At 37.4% G+C, this 20392-nt stretch overlaps 1 protein-coding gene across 5 annotated transcripts in view; it reads right to left on the bottom strand.

Moving 5' to 3' along the window:
• ncam1a (neural cell adhesion molecule 1a) overlaps nucleotides 1-20392 on the bottom strand; it is a 258109-nt gene that overhangs the window by 26282 nt on the left and 211435 nt on the right. For 3 of the 5 annotated variants that reach the window (XM_040149904.1, XM_040149907.1, XM_040149908.1), the window contains 6 exons: nucleotides 16370-16495; nucleotides 13943-13957; nucleotides 11291-11338; nucleotides 8565-8567; nucleotides 4307-4431; nucleotides 3139-3319 (listed from right to left, as the gene is read on the bottom strand). In XM_040149904.1, coding sequence (XP_040005838.1) covers nucleotides 3139-3319; nucleotides 4307-4431; nucleotides 8565-8567; nucleotides 11291-11338; nucleotides 13943-13957; nucleotides 16370-16495 — 498 coding nt within the window. The remainder of the gene's footprint in view (nucleotides 1-3138; nucleotides 3320-4306; nucleotides 4432-8564; nucleotides 8568-11290; nucleotides 11339-13942; nucleotides 13958-16369; nucleotides 16496-20392) is intronic. The other 2 variants (XM_040149905.1, XM_040149906.1) reach the window with 2 other exon arrangements.

The following is a 20392-nucleotide window of genomic DNA, read 5'->3' as shown; positions in this document are numbered from 1 at the left end:
AAAAAAAAAACAAAACAGCAGCAACTTGGAAGAAATACTAAAAAATCCCAAAACAAAAAACATTAAATTAAATTAATTATGGGAATTAAAGGGGGGACTGACATGGATGTAGCCCATGTGAACTTCTGCTCTGCTAGTATTATAAGTGATCCAAACCTCCCACTGCTATATGGCTGTTTCCCAGCAAGCGCTTGTAAAAGAAAATAACTGGTTTCTTTATGTGCCATGCACTGGCAGCCGTTGCCTTTAAGGGTCTCCAGTAAAGAACGGACAAAATTAATCCAGTTGGAAGTGGCACCATGCACAGACTGGAAGGGCTGCATCCCCACCTAACTAGGCCACACACTGTATATTCAGGTCATGCAGGGACCCTGAACTGTGAGACCCACTAAACCTGGCAGTGGAAGAGAAAGATACAGTAGAGGCAGACAGAAAGAATGAAAATAATAGATAATTTAGAAAAACAAGGAGTGAGTTGGTCACGGAGTTAGACAGTGTAATATGAATAAAAAGAGGGTGGCAGTAACATGGATGAAGAGAAAATAAGGAAAACAGGGACAGGATAGTTGAATATAAAATGAAATAAAAATGAACTTGATCAAAATTTTTTTTTTCACTCCGCTTTATATCTGTCTATTTGTTGGATTTCTTTTTTTGGGAAATCGTGACATATTACTTTTGAAAAGCTGAAATGTTAATATCTTAATTAAATGTTACAGATTACAGGAAACAGAAGTTGTTGTTTTTAAACATAGCATAATTTTTGAAGGGGCTTTTTAGGGGCTACTGGGAATGTATCCAGTTAAGTTATTTTCATTAAAAAAAAAAAAAAGAAGACAAAAAGATCTGAAAAAGTGGGAGGCCAGTGAGGGATCCTATCCTGTCTCTTTTCTGCTGAGACCATCCCCTCCGTGGAGCTGTTTTTCCATTATACCACTGTTTTAAAAGGTCAAAATGATGTTATTCTATAGTTTTCTCATTTTCAACAAATCCCATGGAAAAAAAAAACCCAATCAAAACAAACATTTGTGTTATTTTGTCTCATTACTTTCTGACTCTCCTACCATTTCTGTAGCCCTCAGCCCCAAACCCATTTGTTTTTACTGAAGGTGTAAATCTCTAGTAACAAGTTACAAATATATATATAGTTTCATTTTTAAAAAGAGGCGAACTAATCTCTGAAAACAGCTGGGCACTGTAGTTTTTAGCATACATTCCTCAAATAGGAAAAAAGAGTGCATTTATTGTGGACTATTGTCAGCCACAGATTAGTTTTGGGATTTAGGTGTATTACTACAGTAATGTAAGTTTTACCAGGTTCATTTATTTTCTGTCATTCTCTCAGTTATTGTAATTGTATTTTATTTTTCTTCTTCTCAAAGGCTCCCATGTGCCGGAAACGTTCATGTTTGTTTAACCAATGAGCCATTTTGAAATGTTCCATTCAAAAATGTGTCCACTTGCAGGCATGTAATCTGTGTTTTCTCTAATATATGGAATCCTTCACCAAATCTATCATGGTCTTTAAATTGCTGTAGAATATAATGGGATATTGCTTGGCTTTGAAGGCATGAGATAATGTAAACATTATATTTTTTCCAATGCTAATGAATAATGATTAATTCTTCTCTAATTTTTCTAGTAATTGTGTTTCTGACATGTAGGAGACCAAGTAATTTGCATCAAATCTAGTTTGCAATCTTTGTGTCATTTTGTTAGATTCCTTGATATTCACTTGACTTGAAAGGAAAGATGGTGGCAGCAATCAAGATCTCTTTTGTGAAGAAGGAAAGGGGCAGGCAAGAATATTCTGAAACGGAAGGTGAGAATGGAGGAAAGACAGGATAATACAGAGAGAAAACCTGGCCTTATTTTTCAATAGAAGATAAAAAGACAGCTGGATGAGAAAGAAAATGTAACCTGTTACATAGCTCAGGTATAGTGCGATGGGGAGGCAGCCCGAGTTAAAATGTGCACCTTACACACAACACCGCAACTTGAGCAAAGGCAGACCGTGACCGCCTGGGTCGAGAAGTATTTGGTATTAACTGGACGAAATGCTCTGGGTCTGACTGATATCTGCTCTGACTTTAATGCTCGCTGAACTTGAGCAGTAACAGCTACCTTAGAGGAACTACTGAAGACGGGGAGAGCAGAATACCATGATGCCGAGTTTTATCTTTAGCAGCAGAGCACCAAGGAGGAGAAAAAATACAGTGTGTCATATGGATTCAATAGCTACTGGTGATCTAGGGTAGCCTAGTATCCGAAATTTTGTGAAGTGAGCACAGTTTTTTTTAAATGCAAATAAGACCCTCTCTGCATGAAAAAACAGAGGAAAGAATTAGGTGGAGGAGACATAATTGGAAACAAGCAAACATTTGGCATTAAAAGTAGAAACAAAGTGAGTACAGGCCAACGGTAAAATGAAAATGAACTCTCGATGACCCAGCTTCAAGCCACTTTTGTATTTACACTGACCTCAATGTTCGACTTCTCAACAACTTTTCAGAAACATGTGGCACTGTAACTGCATAATGACAACAAACGAGCAGATAGCTTGTTGTCTTTGTGTAGGTAAACCCCTATGTGTATCTTCCTCTACATTTGCCCTCAGTACAGTATATTAGCAGGAACTGGAGTCAGATTTTTTTTTTGCATGCTTAAACTTACTTCACCCATAAAGTTGGTTGTGATTATGATTCTGTAATCCTTTCATGCAGGAGAACTGTCTTCAACACATCATATGCATTTCAGAGCTTGTGCTCACTTCACAAAGTATTATGAGACCCTGCTGTTTCTTGTCATTTCAAACATACTGTATAGGCCAAAATGTGTGTAACTTTTTATGGCCTTCAGCATATAATATAGTCCTTGATTTTCACTTCAGTGGGGAGTGCATAATGTATTTCAATTTGTTACTAAGTGCACTAATAAGTACAGTAAAAACAATACACCTCTTGCAATAGACAGAGACAGATGATTCATATCAGACCCTAAAGCCAGCAAGCTTTGAATAAGCACCTAGTAAGAGTCAAAGATCCGAATAATAGGGCCTTTTCTGGTCACGGTGGAAGCCTTTGTACACTGTGGTGAGAATGTGTGTGGATGCTCAGGGGGGGATGATGGGAATAGTACCTGGGATGGTAGTGGGCTCTGTAGCTGTTCTGAAGGAGAGGATGCCAGGCTCAGACTTGCCCTGCTGATTTTCTGCCACCACGTAAACCTCATACTCGGTATTCCAGTCCAGACCGCTCAGCACCACATACTCACTGCCATGAGGAAGGCGGATCTCTGGTTTCCAGTCAGATACATGCTTCTGAGAAAGGAATATAAGGGAGGCAAACTTTAAAACTGGGTAACCAAGCAGGATTGAGGTCATTCTAAACAAGCACAGAGGAAAGGGTCGTTTTATATCATTTGAGAAGTTTTTGCTAAAATCTGAATTGGTAGAACTTTTTTGGGGGAACCACAACCTAGATGTGCCAGCCGCCGCCTGAAAAGATGATGAAAGAAGAAGAAACGAAGTTTCTCAGGCATTAAAGGACTGCTGAAACATTTTGGGAAATTTGCATATTTGCTGTTTTACTAAGAGTTAGACTCGAAGATCAATATCTATTTTATCTCTTTGCATTAAATACAGAGGTTTCTTAGCACATAGAGCTTTAACTCACATGATGACTACAATATTTGTAGAAACATAACATTAGAAATTGAGCTAACAAGCAGTAACTGTACAGACTAAAAACACAAGAACAGAGGGGTACATGTTTATAGTAAAAGAATGTTCGTTGCTGACCTGTACTAACAAGATGTCGCAATTGAATACTTTTGTTAGTTTAAGGTACAAATTCAACCCAGTCTGAATTAAAGGTGCAGTTACTCAAGTCAGTTAAAGTAGCAAACTGATTGAGTCTGGGTGTCACAGGGGAAAAAGATTTCATCCATCAAAACAAGGCTTAGTCTCTGGGAGTGGTCCTTGTGGCTTGCTCTATAATCAAACACAATTGTCAGTATTCACTGTTGAGAAGCCGGTGAGGAATTGTTGCTTACTGCTTGGTCTGTCTACTGGTTGGTAAGTTGGGGACCATAATTATTGTTTATAAGGTGCAAATTGTAATGATACAAAAATTGACATGCATGAAAGGTGTCTTAGTGTGCTTGAGAGTCATATTTTTCTTAACAGAGGCTCTAAGTTTATTTTCGGATTTTTCTGTTTTTATGAAACCGTCGCAAGAACGGGAGAAAAAAAAAAAGGCAGAACAGCAAAGTGGTACCAAGTTAACTCCGTGCCCAGTATACTCACAGCCTTGTATCTGATCAGGTAATGTTTAATTGGGGAACCACCATCGTCCTGCTTGATCCAGTTGACCTTAAGAGAATTGCCTCTGTTTTGGACCTTGACCTCTAGTTTGGGAGCACTGGGTTCCCCTACACAGGACAAACCAAGAAATTCTGATTAGTAGACATAAATATGGTTGTTCCATCAACATGTGTTTGGCCTCTAAACACAGGTCAACTAAGCTCAAACTTAAACTGATTGCCGGTTTGTCTGTTGGAATTGATTAGCAGTTCAACCTATACTGTTTTAAGATGCTTTTCTTTAAACTGTAACAAGCATTGAAATCAGAGGACATTGCAAATGTGGAGGTAGCCTTAATCACAGGATGTAACACAGAGAGTTTTTGTGCCGTCATGTTGCTCTACTAAGCTGTTAAAGGATAAGAACACAAAAGTGTCTTAAAATCGAATCCCTGCCGATCATTGGTTCCAGTGCTCCTTGCTATCATATGTTGACTGATAGCTGACTCCATGATAAGATATTAGCACAGTCAGTGTTTTCATCAAATAACAGCTTTTTTTTTTTGTAATTAAATAATTCTACATTACGCTTGGCTGGTGTGTTACTTTTCAAGTGATACTCCACCCCCGTCTGTCTCTTGATAATCAATCTCTCACCACCTGTAGTCTTGAATGGTGGCTATGAAAAGGACTGTAATGCAAGTTGTGTATCGAGCTATACTTTTTGAAAAACATCAATGTTTGACAAATTCTGAACAAACAAATAGACAGCAGATAAGCTGTAGGAGGAGAAATTTGATTTTGAAGTTGCTATGGACATTTTGATATTATACCTGTCATGAAAATGTTTGACTATTGAAATCCATGAGAACCAACGAGACAATCTGCACGCATCACTCTTTTTTCTTATGCCTAAATATGATCTATGTTGTGTTACCTTTAGTGGTTGTGTGAATTATGACTCTTGTCTGTAAGAAGCAAACTTAGAAATACTGCGATATTGTTTAAGCTCCTCAGAAAAGGAGAAGGCCGTGGTTGATGAATAGGTCACAAAGTGTCTGACTTTGACACAGCATACTGATATTGTTTCCTGTTTCCTACTATCAGTCAGCATTACTTTCTTTTAACCGTGACCACAGTATTCAGCGTAGTTTTTGTGCCTGAACTAAACCAGACATGGCAGTGGAAGATCAAGTCACAGTCAAATTAATATTTTTTGTTATGGTGTAAAGGTTTTGGAAGGCACTGACAAATTATGTTATTCCATCCATAGCAGTGTCAGATCAGCCAACAGAAATGACAATGTGTTTTGCCATTTAGTGTGGAGGACTTGGTGGAACCAAAATAAACTCACTTTTCAAGCCAACAGTGAGGGAGTATTTGATTATCAAAGATAGATGTTGGGTGGAATATTCCTTTAAGGGCAGCTTGAAAGAACAGTGAGGAGTGTGGCTGCCTCAGAACCACTGGCTGAAGTGGTATTCTCCTTGAGGCTCCTCATTATCTGCTCTGTCCTCCTGAGTAATGACTGCTGGCTTGCTGGATAATGAGCCTGTAGGCATTGATTGGACATGTTACTCTATTACTTTTAATAACATTTACATAGTCTTGCGGGAAGGAAGGTTAAGGTGTTTTGTGTGCGTAGTAATGTCGGCTTTTACTCTCGTGCCACTGTAAGGGCTGTAAGGGAGGGGAAAACAACCCAAAGTCATCAGTTATGTATTTCTACATATTGGTTACACAGAGTTAGCCTTGTTATTATGTTATTAAATTGACTACCTCATGATGTTAAAGCATTTGCCCTGTGCTAATCTGATTATAAAGGCCCACAAGCATGTGGCAGAAAAAAACTATATATCTTTTATAATTTAGGACATGATGCTGTTTTAAATGTATGCCTTTGCAGGCAAATCATTAGGCGGGTAAGGAAAAAATAACATCGGCATAGATTTAAAATGGACACAGAAAAAAAAGTCAGCTCTTTTTTTCACACCCAATAGTTAACATTTTAAACATCAGTGCTACTAGTTGTATCTTAATTAAATGAAAAGGCATGAAGGCACTTCATCTTCATCATATGTAATCATCTGAGCGCACTGCCTGAAGACTGCATTCCACTAGACTGGGATGAGCATGACAGAGGCTGGAAGTGAATAATACAGTTAGTAACAGCAGCAGTAACATGGTGGCAGGCAGACACTGGTACATTCACCATTGGTAAATTTTTCTGAGGCTAAAAAAGAGAAAGGGGAGGTTAGAATGAGAAACTCCACCATGCAGGCTGGAAATTTTGGGTGCTGCTACACATGAGGAGGGGCAACATGTGGAGCACTGCCCATGACACTGACACACATTTAGGAGGCGTGGCTCCACATGTAGCCCGACCTGATACAGTGTCCTCCTTCATCTTCCAGCATACATTGAGAGATAAGGGGTTAGAATTGAACAGGAGTTATTAAAAAAAAAAGAAAGAAAAAAATGTGATAGTGTCACATTCAAATCACTATTATAATGCAATGCATCCCACTGTTCAACGGTACATCTTTAAATCAGATCCATTTCATCAATTACATATGCTACTGTAATTGTCACTGATAGGAAAGTAACCTGGATACAAAGGTGTTATTAATTTAAAAGCATGTTGGTTATATGGAAGATGAAAACAGCAAGAGGAAAAAAATTATAATTTCTGAGAAAAAATGTTACATTTTAAGAGAGAAATAAACTATTTTTTCTTCGGGAGAGATCATTCATAAAAAAAGATAATTACTAATTCAGGTTAATCTCAGAATTCAGGCCATTTTCTCAGATTTCTGATATTAAGATCAGAACCTAAATGTATTTTTTTTCACATCATCTAATCTTCTGTCATAATTTTTAAAGTACTGTTGCATTTAGTTAATTAAAAGCTAACAACATAGTTCTTTAGTTTTTTAGGAATATGTGTGAAAAGAAGAACCAAGTAGATGTAACAACAAAGACATATGCAGACACGACCCACATTTTCATAGGGAAACAGCAGAAGAATGAGAAGAAGGATGCAACAATAAAGAGGAAACAAACTTGCATGCTGCAGTAATGCAATGCTGAGTCAAATCAGTGAAACACTGTGAGCCACAGTACATCATTTGGGAAAAAATAGGAAAAAGTTGCTTTGTGGGTTAGTATGAGAACTATGTTTAACGGTGCATGCAACGCAGATTGTCAGACTGGAAGGACAGTCAGGGGCACTTTGTGAGGCTGCTGTTGTGATTTTTTCAATGTGAATCCTAACACAATGGTAAATAACCAAAAAGTAAAAATTTGACGTAAAATCAGATCTGATGGTTTGACAAAGTCAAATTTGTGATTTTTAAAAAAGACATTTTAGTGATAAATGGAAGAGAATTTTGGCACAATTTAAAGCCTTGAAAAAAAAAAAAAACAGGGCTGACAAAACAAATAAAAATGTAGATTCTAATCAGGGTTTTATATAAATAAGAACGACAAGAAAAGGCACACCAGGGAATCAAACATAAAAAGACATGAAATGTGTTTGGATTAAAATGGTGTTTCTATGGAAAGGAGTGACCATATGTGCTAATGAGTTCCAACATGGGTAGCATTAAAAAGTCCTGTTCATGATGTAGTTAACTTTCAATCAGCCTGCACTTTTGCGAGACTGAATTGAAGGACAGGCTGTGAAAAATAACTTCAGATATATCCTAGCTAGCTCTGAAGTCAAAGACCTCATTTTCACCTGGTATTAACATGTGACCTGTAAGTGGATCTCTTATCAGGTTATCAAGAAAAGTGCATGCTAATGCAGATGTTAATGCATGCAGAACATGGGGCCAAAGAGGGTTAACAATCACATTAAGCTAGCTCAGTTAATTGCAATAAAAAGAATGTGGTCCTGGTGTGTATTTCTTATATTATTGAAATTGATTGCTTATATAGTCTAAATCTTTAACATGGCACTAAGAGGGGAGTAGTCATGCATTGTTACTTTGTGACTACTATGGAAAATGGGCAAAAGCATCGAAGGTGGCTAGAAGGAAGAGGAAGTCTTAAGATAAATGGAGGTGATGAAACACTGCTGGAGTGGAAAAAGTGCATGTTTACTAAATGTTTACTACATATTTACAGAATAGCCTCGTGCTGGATGAAAAACGGCCAAATAAAACTCAAAGTGTTTTAATTAAATCTAATTGATGTAACACATGTTTTCTGTTTGACCATTTCTGATCTTCTGAACAAAAAAACAAAAACAAAAAAATTACCTTCTGTTGGCCAGCGAAGACGACATCATCAGCACCATGCAAGAGCCACATGACAAAGTCACATGATGTGCACGCACATGATTGGTTGAAAGGAAAATATAGGAGAAGGAGGGTAGGGGGGTCATGGGGAGAGGTGGGGGAGGGGGGGCACATGGGAAACACAAAATATTTTTGAAATGATGAAAACATGTCAACATAATGAACAAAACAAACAAGAATGTTATATACAAAATGACACAAAAGGAACATAAACAACAAAAAGAAATACATAAATCGATAAACACAGTTTTAAAAAATACATATAAGAAACATTATGAAGCGGTTGCAGACTATGTTTGGGTTGTTGGTTGTAAGTTATAGATTTAAGATACAACCAAAACTGCTCACCCAGAATTGCCTCATGCATCTAGATAATCAGCAGCTTTCCTCTGACAGATCTTTTTTCCATTTTAATATTTTACATGGCAAAATTATTGCGCAATCTGAATTTGAAGTCAGCTCTAGCATCATGACTGACATGAAAGACATATTAAAGATAAATAAGAAAACTACTGCAGTTGGTTTTCGTTGAACAATCGAGCATTACGGGTCAAAAGATGAACAGAGGAAACTCCGCGGCTTTGGGTATACAAACCATGCCAGTTGATCATGATACACAACACAGCAGACAACAGTATGAACACATGAAACATCAGGAGCAATAGGGTCTGCATCAGATAATGGTCTAAAAGCAATTGTGACATGGGGTTTTGCGTGATCCATTTGCAGAAAAGAAAGAGTAGTTGCTGGAGCATATACTATGAACAGCAACGTTCTAGGAGAATCTAATGTAAAGCTGAGGCTGTATCTGACAAATATAGTCAAAAGTGTGTTCAAAGGGAGAGATTTAGTTAGGAACACTGCAAGGGCATACAGTTCTCATACAGTACATCAAGAGCAGAAGTGAAAGGAGCAACAACAAACATATGACAATTTCTCCAGTGACTTTCTTTCAAAAACACGACACATATTTATTGACAAATTGCTATCTCAGATGTTGCTTTAGGTTTTGTGTGAACCGCAAATTAAATCAATCAGAAGTCAGATAGATAAGGTGTCTTAACAGTGCAATCAGTTCAACGGTTGTTTGCACAAAATAATCATAAAATATCAGCAGGGTTTTGCAAGCGTTGCTGATCAGTGTCAGTCCCCTCTCTGTTAATTCAATGGCTGCTGAGGCTATGGCTTTTCTAATAAGGCAAAGCATGTCTGGCTCTGTGTAATTCCTGGTTTACCAGGTAGCGCTACCACAAGTAGAAGAATCTCCTTTGAATTAATATCTGCACAGAGAGGGCAAATCCTCAACTAGTGTGAACTGCACTGATGTAACTCTCAGATGATCTGATACTCAGTCTGAACTGAATGGACACCACAATGAGAAACATTTAGGGGGCTTTCAAGAAAATCAGTCTACAGAGACAGAGTGGTTTTTTATAACTACAATATGTCAATGTCACAGAGGCAGAAATAGGTTCTGCACTTAGTAGGAAGAGGGAGGAAAAAGCATTTTTCAGGGTTTTTTTGGTACAGCAGTGCATTTAAGCTACCTGCCAAAATGGCTTACCAATGAACCAGTAAATATAGATGAACAATAAAAGAATTGAGGAGAATAGCCAATTTCCTAATCAATCAGTGGTTATGATTATAAAGACTCCTGCTCTTATGGAATCCATGATGGCGACTCTAGGTGTTAATGAGAAGTCTAATTTTCACACTGAATATATTCTGATGTAGTGTTTTTGATGCTATGTATTGTGGGGCTACAATAGTGTCCATGTAGCGACCCTGTAGAGACTTTGGCTAGTTTAATACATCAATATTTATTTAATTTTCGTACTCATCTTTATCATCTACCACTAGGTTTGGGTTTTTTAGTTGGGTTTGAGAGTTTGTTGTTGACATTATGGTACTTACAAGTCAGAAAATGGTAATCACTGTAAATTCCATACAGCAAGGAGTTAGCATGGAGCCTACTATCACTTAATGTTTATGTTAAAATAATAGCATGAACATGTGTGATACAGTCCTGTGAGTTAACTCAAAAAAAAAACTTTATGCTCAAGTGTTAACATGATACATACTATCCCTAAAAATAGCATTAAAGTGTCAGTCAGCCACTGATCTACTGGGGCTTTTCATTTTGACATTTGCAATCTCACAAATTAACAAGTCACAGCAAACTAAGAATATATATTTGTATATATATATATATATATATATACACACACAAATATATACACATACACACACACACACACACACATATATATATATATATACACATATATATATATATATTGTATATAACTTTGTGCATATTTTACAAATTCATTACACCACAATCAAAAGAGTCTACACTGTTATTTGGATCTTCATGAATAGGGACATTGTGTTAATTATGTCACACACACAATTCTATAGTTAGGCGATTATAAGGGCAACCTTCATTCCTTGGCAAATGTTAGTGAAATCATAAATCTAAGGGTATTCAAGACCATTAGCAAATCTAGTAAGCTGCCAACTCATTTTGCTGTTTTGCTGTGGCTATACTCTATAGAGGGGGTATGAGCCATCCTATGAGCCACACCAGTAATACATTAACATCTACATTAACTGTGAGGCCAAGCAGGTAAGAGAGATAGAGGTGAGGAGAGACACACTGGACACTGCTGGACTGGCATACTCACTGCTGGCCATACTGGTAGCAGCAATAGTGGGTGGAATCTCTGATGAAACTGAAAGATGGTGAAAACATGATGAGAGGAGCTGGAGTTCTCCTCAACACGAGCAACTCGGTGCTGGGTCAGTTTTGTTTTTATACTGTCTCGGTGAATTTCTCTGGAACATTCCTGTGGAACAATGACTCCCCTTGTTTTTCAGCATCTGTTAGAATGTCCACCATGCTAACCACTGTGATGCAACAGTGCGGACCGCTTATAGCTTGTTGGATCACATCCTGTTAAATGGGAATCCCCACGTGAAAGGAGATGAACTGACACCATTCAATAATACCCTTTTTGCCCAAGACATATATAACATAAGGCCTTTCTCAATACAGGGTACACAAAGTTAAAAGTTGTGTTCTTGGCAATTTGAAGTTGCAAGAACAGGAGGATGCAGTATGCTTAGTTTGATGCTGGGAGAAAGGTGTTCTTGATGACATCACCTGCTAAGCTGGGCTTGAGTGGCTACTCTTCAATTTAGCGCCTTTTGTAATCACTGTAATATATATGAACAACAAAAGTAAATCTAACATCTGTATATAAAAATATAATATCTACTTCACTACATGGCCTCTATTTGTTTTCATTTACATATATTTGTTAATTTTTATTTAGCAGGAAGATCTGCAGCAGCACGTACATTAACTGCCAAATAAATAAATAAACATGAAGGATAATTTTATCTTCAGACAAACCAATTATTTTCTGATTTTGATTCCGAGACCAAAGTTTATCTTGCATAAGGAATTTTATATTATGTTTAAGAGCCACAGAGAATTCAGTGCTTGCTGAGACAAGGCTACTCTCGCCAGGGATGACCACAGATGATTGACCGGCCGGTCATCTCAGAGCTATAAAGAGTAGCTATATTCTGTCTTATTCATAGACATTGATCACACTACGTTACAGGAATTATATTTCGGCATAAGGGAAATATTGCCTGCAGCGAAATTTGCAGATTCAAAAAACTTGCATTTATCTTTAAGGATTAGAGAGAACCTCACAAGCAAGTTCTGAAAAGTTTAATTGCGGGAAAAGACTTCTTTAAGGTATCGCTTACCAGAATCCATTTAGATCCACATGGGCCTATCTGTTCTCCCTTTGTTTGTGAGGCTTTCCTCTTGTACTCTGGGTTCATCCCACAGTACAGTAACATGAGCATGTTACATGTTGAAAATTGCCCTTACCTGAGGCACTGACCTCAGATCTGGAGTTGCTGTGTGAGCGCTGGACTGTAGCTGCCGACTTAATAGTTAGGATGTGTATAATGCCGGGGACAAGTTTCCCCACTGCCATTAAAAAAAATACAGCTCATGAGCTGACACAAAATATATTCCATTATAAATTTAGAAGTCGTGCCTGTAAACACTAAAGGAACTTCTCACTAAAACAAAGATAAGAAAGAGCAATGATGCATTCCCTGAATTGTTTTGCAGTGAGTTGCTTATTAAGGATGCTATGCTGTGTTCTTATTTATTCAGCAGTGAGTGTACAGTGTCAGCTTCCTTTTTGTTCTGTACCCATACCAACCGTCTTTTGATTTAGTCTCATTTACAGCAACAACAGGCAGGTACTGTGTGTAGAAGAGTGTAGCTTGCACTTTTCTGAAGCTGGAGACATACTAGCAGAACACATGCACTATTATTCTCCTCAAATTGAGATTATGTCAAATGTAATGTTTAAAAAAACATATATATCTATATATATATATATACACACACACCTCATATTCCAAATATGATACTATGATGATTGAACACGTGAACTGTTATATATTGGCAACATCTATGATGCTTAACATGAACATGAATCAGGGACTGGTGCTTTACGAGCAATATATAAAACATTTTCCTGAGCTGCAGTAAGCATATACTCTGTCTAAAGAAAGCTGCAGTTCTACATCACTTGCAACCCAGCAGAAACTAGGAAGCTATTTACTGTTTTTTTTAATATGCATTCTCGTGACCACTGAGACACAATTGTCGTAAAGTCTATTGGCCAAATTCCAGTTACAAAATAAATGCACACCATGAGCACAAAAAGGGGAATCCCAAAGATTCTGGGAATAGAAAGCCTGAACATTAAAAAACCTTATGGTTACATACAGGGTCATTTATGTACTAAGATGCCAAGCTTTTAACATTTTTACCAGCAAGTATTCTTAATTTACATTAATTGAAATGATAATATGACTCTTAGTTATATCTGTAGACATTATAGCTTCTTTAAAGACCTCATAAGAGACCTGTATGTTTTTCATATCACTCTATTACCCTACTAAACAAACCTGAAACCACATTGGAGTAAAGAAATTGACTGCCTTCTGGAAAATTGGTACAATAGGTAATGAATGAGTGCTGGTATTTATTCAAAAAAGAAGACAATTCATTGTTTTGGGGCACTGGGTGATGATTTCTGTGGAACTTTCCATGGAGGACATCACATGATCAAGACCATTTTTTGAGCTAAATTTACGTTATTATAGCATGCTCCTTCCATCAGTAAAGGAAAGTTTTACTGTAGAGAGGATGGTCTAATAAAGCAGATGAATGCAATGGAGATGGACACGAGTACAGAAGAAAATAAACCAGACAAGACAAGGGAAAAGAAACTTACTTGTGAAAGAATACCCTGAGAAGTCCAATGGATTACAGAACAGATGAAAAACCATGATGAGAAAACAGTAAAACAAAGAAGAAGAAACAAAGACAATGAAATGAGAAATGTGATCAATGAAAGAGAATCATTTACTCACTGTCACACTGCTATGCGTCTTATTGGACTTTCTGTCCACAGAAAGTCTTGCTACTCTTTGCTCTGCAGCTAACTTTGACTGTGATAATAATCCTGGTACAGTATTACCCTCCAAATTAGAGATTTGTCTTTTAAATGACTTCAGGCTCGCCTGTAACTTTGCACATAGTAGGGATTCAGTGTTTTCCTAAAAGGACACTGGGTTTATGGCTGACACCCCCCCCCCGCTACTCTGATGTAATACAACACATTAAATGACAACATGCATTCAATATAAACTGATTCCTCTATGTCCATTTTCATTCCTTTTCTGTAAATGACACATAAAGTTTGGGCTCAACCTCAGATTCATAGGTTTAAAAGACTATGTTCTAGATAGACTAGTCTAAACTGAATAAATACATCAGACACTCATTTTCTTTGCTGAAGCATCTTGAAGTAGGACAATACCTCTATCTTTGGCGTCAGGGATTCAGGAAAAATAAGCAGGATGCTGAGGAGGGCTTTTTCTACAGAAGCAAGGGGGTGATGAAGCACAGATGGAAGCATGACATGGAGTCCACTAAAAACTACAACAAATATTTATTCATGACCCTGGGTTTAAATGCTGACTGAGCAATACCTGTTGCCTTCTAAATGTAGCCTGTGCAAAGTGGCTCCACAGTGGTAGGACGGATTGAAGGATAATTCTGGTTATTACGACGTGAGTCCTGTTATCTTTGTTTTGGCCATTATTCCTAGGAATGGGAATTGATAAGATTTTATTGATACCAATCCAGTTATAGATTCTGTTTATCGGTCCAATTCCTTATTGATTCCTCTTAGCGATTCCTGATCAATTTTCTGTGTGGAAAAGTAGGCCTACACGGGTCTTCAGCGTCAGCGCAACTGTTTCAAGGGGAGTCTGAACACGGGCTGTAGCCTGAGAGCTAGCTGTAGCAACATCTACTGATATTTCAACTGTGCTCAGAAATTGGCTTGATAAGTACAATGTTATCATAACTGCTAAGAATTATAGCCAAAACTACAAAAATTAGACGAATGTTGTATTAAGCAGTATTACCCTTTAATGCAGGTTTCTCATCATTAACTGTGTCTGAGACAAGCACATTGCCATACTGTGTGGACTTCTCAAAGACTTCTTATGTTATTATTGAGCACTTATTTCAGTCCACATTGGATGTAATGAGTGTGACTGCCAAATAATTTTAACAACTGTTAAAAGCCAATACTATATTTCTGCCATCAAACATATGGAACAAGAACTGAAAAACCATCCTTTTAGTCCATTCTATTAAATTTTTAATCTGAATTTTCAGATTAGATGCTCAAGGTCATACTGATTCATTTTAGGTAGTAAGACTCTTTTTCCATGTTAAAATGTGAAAAGTTAGTCCATGTAATTATTTGGTATTATATTAAACACTTATTAGATATGTTTATATCAGATTCTAGATATCTTTGTTTTTATAGTACAGGCTCTCTAAGCTTGAATGTAAGAGAAGTTTCTGGACCTCTGTTGGGCCTAATTTATACTTCAGTGAGATCGGATCATTTGACGCTGTTGCAAATAAATAAACACAAAGTTGACATATTTTATGTCTCATCTGCCTGACAAGGAAGTATTCTCCTTGTATCTCTCTGGCTGTGTTCAGGTGACTTTTTTCTCCTTTCCTTAAAACACAGAAAATTTCCTCCCCATTTAAAAATATCCCAACATTTCTGCATGCGCTGCCATCTCCTCCTGAAATATAAGCAATCTGCAGCAGGGCTTGACCTCTGGCTGTTATATTAACAATGCATGCTGTCACTGCACCGAAAATACAGAGATGACGCTTTACACTGAAGTACAAATAAGCCTTAAGTATGCACAAGTACTTTCCACACCGGTTTCTCTAAACACCTGAGTTGTGGGCTAAGAAGGCAGGGCTCTGCGAAACTGAAGGAGGCAAGCTCTGCCTTACACACTAAAAAAATTCATGAGAAAAGAAGCAAACACTGTAATACTCCTCAGTGATAAAGGGTACAGAGGTTATACTCTTCAAAGTTAACACTATTAACCAATATGGATTTTGACGTGGCAGTGGCATATGGAATTATCATTCCTTCTACCCTGCTTGGAAGAGGACTGCATTGGGGCTTGGTGTGAGAACAGAGGAGTGTAGGGGTGAGAGCATCTTAGCTCAGTTAGACATGAGCAGGCGGGGGAGTGAGCATTAGGTTCAAAGCTTTGGGGTCAGAGTATTGCTTACTGAAAACAGGGACATGAGCAGGGAGAGCAGTACTTACGGATTGGCTCAGTCTTGAAAGTTCTGGCTGGGCTGCTCTCGCCTTCGCCCTTGCCGTTGATGGCGGACATCTTGACTTCATAGGTGGTGTCTGGTTTCAGGTCAAAAATGGTGATCCTGGTCATGTCTGTTGGAAGTAAGGAGGGTGTTATTCCATGCAGCTATACAGGGAACCAAGAAATGGCGAACCTGGACTAAAGGAACAAAATGTTCATTGCTTTTTATGTGCTGAAGTGTGTGAGATGCATAAATGACTATTATGTCTTACTGTTTAGGCTGCATTAAAATTTTGTCTTATGTTATTCATGTGCAATGTCACCACATACACCACACTTCTTTCGTCCAAAAACATAAGTATAGGTTACATTAAGAATTTGAACAAATGACTGATGATGTGGGTTTTTTTTTTTTTTTCTTGGGAGGACAGTCTCTAACAGTTCCACCAGAATAAGATTCAATAGCAGATTTTGTTTTTACATACTGTACATAGTTTTGCCCTTTTATTATTGAAATTAATTTCCCTTTTTTCTGGTATTTGTATTTGGCTTGTTTTGTCCTTTCTTGTTCCATTGATTCTGTGTGACATTAAATTACTGTTTATTTTTACTTTTTATTATTATTTAATGTGGAATCCAGGAAGACTAGGAGTCATTTTTGGTAGAGCTACTTGGGATACAAATAAAGTATAAGGAAACAAATACGCTTGTTTACACAGATTCTTATTTTCCACTAATAATCAGAATGAGAACATACTGTAACTCATACGTCATACTCATATGGGTTTAAGTACTTCCCGTGGTTACTGTAATATGCCATTGGAATGACTTTGTCATGGTCTGTGTTTGTTTGTTCTGATATTTGGTGTTTGGTTCTTTTGCTCCCTATTTGCTCTCTCTTCCTGATATCATTAAATTCATTACCATCATTTGCAGAGTGTATAGTACATCAAGTATTTCATATTTCATGTTGTTTTGTTCTGGATAATAAGAAATAACTAGAAGAAAATAATTCAAACTTAATCTTGTTAGTCACGAAATCTTTATTTTCACAATATATTGCATTAGAAGGTGCCTATAACTCCAGCACAGCAAATGCTGGCTGAAGCACTTTTTTATACTGTATGTGCAACATGTTTTACCAATGGATGGGACACCACAGGTAGGCTGGAATATCCTCCTGATGGGATTATTCAAGGAGACCCAGTAACAAATGGGATCAAATTTGCATATAAACAGCGCAGAATATTACAGAATTTTAAATACTTTCATGTACTGTAACCAGTGAACACTGGGCAAAACAGACCAACATCGTGAAGATCAAATGGCAAGAAAAGGGCAAGTTCTAATTACAGTGGGATGTTGTGATTCATTGTGGCTGGTTTTAGTGTAGGAAAATAACATTAAAGATCAATTGTAACACAAAGGGTGTCAAATGTAGTACACAATGAATGCTATTAGGAAAGCCTGCTACTGTTATCTTTAAATGTGATTTAAACGGGTGAAGTAAATGAACCTACTTAGTAATTATCCAACAAACCCGAATTTGACAGCGTCAAATATAATATATAGAATCTTAATAATTCCATAATGTTTGAACTTGTGGCATTTTTTTTAGAGGCAAAAGTAATAACATTTCCTGATTAAAATGTACTACATTTCATTGGACAAACACAGTTATTTTCATAATAGCAAGGCACCATTGAAATTTCAATTAGGATGCAAACATACATACTGTATACACAAATGTGTTTCCTGACTTTGGGAACCCCCCCCCCCAAAAAAAATCACTTGGCTGTTATCTTACTGTGTTATACAAAGAATAGCAATTTCATGGATGAGAACAAATTTAGGCCCTGGTGCAAAAGAGCTGAGAAACATTTTTGATTACTGTGACGCCGAGAAAATTCAAAATGCATTTCACATTAACGTCTCAATGAGAAGGACTTTCTGAATGAACAATGCATAAATGACTGCTTGGGGAAACTGTATGAATACAGCCAGAAAGCATGAGTCCAAATGTATTTACTGGGCTTTCAGCACCACCAACATCTGTAAAACTGATGAGAAAGCAAGAAAAGCACTTTGGTTAAGGTTAGGGAAAGATTGTGGTTTTGGTTGAATGTAAATAAACATGTTGTGTCTGAAGTCACTGTGGATTTTTTTCTGTACTAAACCAGACCACGATCTTTCTCTAACCTTAACCAGGTGCTGTGTGTGCCTAAACGTAACCATAAAAAAGTTTATTAACGCTGTAGTCACTACAGAGGATATTGTGATGCAAGATCGGATATTTTGACGGAAAACAAATACGTTCTATGTGAACTTTTTAATGATATGTTCAGTATCAATGTATTTGCAACTTGCCAAATAGTCAATTAACAACATATCCTCATTATGTTAATAGAAAATGTAATCCGGTTGCAATTATACTTCCTGCATATTGTATTTGCTGTTGCAGTTTTGCTGTATATAAAAGTAATTTTTAAGAGACAAGATTGCTTACCTACACTCTCCGTTACAGATTAAAGCATTTTTGCTTTTGATCTTCTCATGGAATTTATCGACAATAAGAAAAACATAGTATAAGGCCATCCTCATCCTTTAAACCCATGATCCACACAAAATGGTGGAAGTCACACAAATTACACAAATGACAACAAGCCTGCTGTCATTATGGTGTTAACTATAGGTTACACGGTATACGATTATATGGCTATGTACTGCTTACTACAGACAATATACGATACAGACATGTATAGATATCTAATAGATAAAACATAAAATATGAAGTGTTACAGTACATAGCATAGCAAGTGTGCTTTCACGTTTGACCTGTAGCTTGTATGTGCACACAGTGGAGTAGATATCTATATAAATATGGAGCCACAGTGATGAGTCTGGTACCTATATTTTTAAAAAAAAACTGAGCGGCTGTGGCTCAGGTGGTAGAGCGGGACGTCCACTAACTGGAAGGTCGGTGGTTTGATCCCCGGCTCCTCCAGTTTGCATGTCGTAGTGACCTTGGGCAATATACTGAACCCTAAAATTGTCCCTGATGTATCATCGGTGCGTGAGTGTGTGTGTGTGTTTGAATGGGTGAATGTGGCAGTAGTGTAATGCGCTTTGAGTGGTCGATAAGACTAGAAAAGCGCTGTATAAGTACAGTCCATTTACCTATATCTGGCAGAACTGCTTTAAACATGTGATGGCATCCCTGATTCACAATATTGTGAGAGACACTTGAAACACAACACTTTTTATTGACACATTTCATCCATTTAATTAATTTATTTTTTATTTTTTATCAGTAACAGTATGTACTTCCTTCCTCCTCGTCATTGTAGCTTAAATAGGCCTCTCGTATTCCTGATTTTACAAATAAAAGTTACTCTCTTCTTACTACAAGAAATGTGTGCACTGTACAGTGCAACAGACAAGGTCCTTTCACTGTATTTGTGTTTTGGTAAGGCTTTCGTTTATCAGATGTGAATTAGGTGATGTGGTTGAATGAGGTATTTTTGGTAACATTTACTGTTGGTGCGTGGGTGCATGTGTTTTGTTTTGTGCATACAGTTGCATGACAGGTGGCTCTTGGGCCTTGAGCTGACAGTAAAGCCTGTCAACCACTGACTGATACGGCCCATGTGGCAGACAGGACAAGAACATCCAGATTTGTAAGAGCCAAAAACCCTCAGTGGGACAGGGATATTATCTGGGGCCTGTCAGTGTCTGAGCTGACTGTCATTTACATTACACTGTGTTCCATCTCTCCTCTTGACATCAGCTACTGTCATGTTTGGATTAACTGTTGTGGCTAGCAGGAATGTTTTCTGCAGTTTTGGCCCATACTTTCCTTCATGTAATAGTTGAAGTCTAAAGAAACATACCCTAAAATAACAACAACAACAACAAAAACAACAATAATTTAAAAAAAAAACAAAACAAGCAAGTGTAGTTAATATTACCAGTTGTCATGTTGCTAATGATAGAGCTAGACCCTGCTTTTGTTTAGGTTTTTTTTTCAG

This window comes from Xiphias gladius, chromosome 17 (assembly GCF_016859285.1).
Source record: "Xiphias gladius isolate SHS-SW01 ecotype Sanya breed wild chromosome 17, ASM1685928v1, whole genome shotgun sequence".
In the NCBI taxonomy this organism is placed as follows: Eukaryota; Metazoa; Chordata; class Actinopteri; order Istiophoriformes; family Xiphiidae; genus Xiphias; species Xiphias gladius.
The sequence above is the reverse complement of the archived record's forward strand: the minus strand, read 5'-3'. Positions and strand labels throughout refer to the sequence as shown.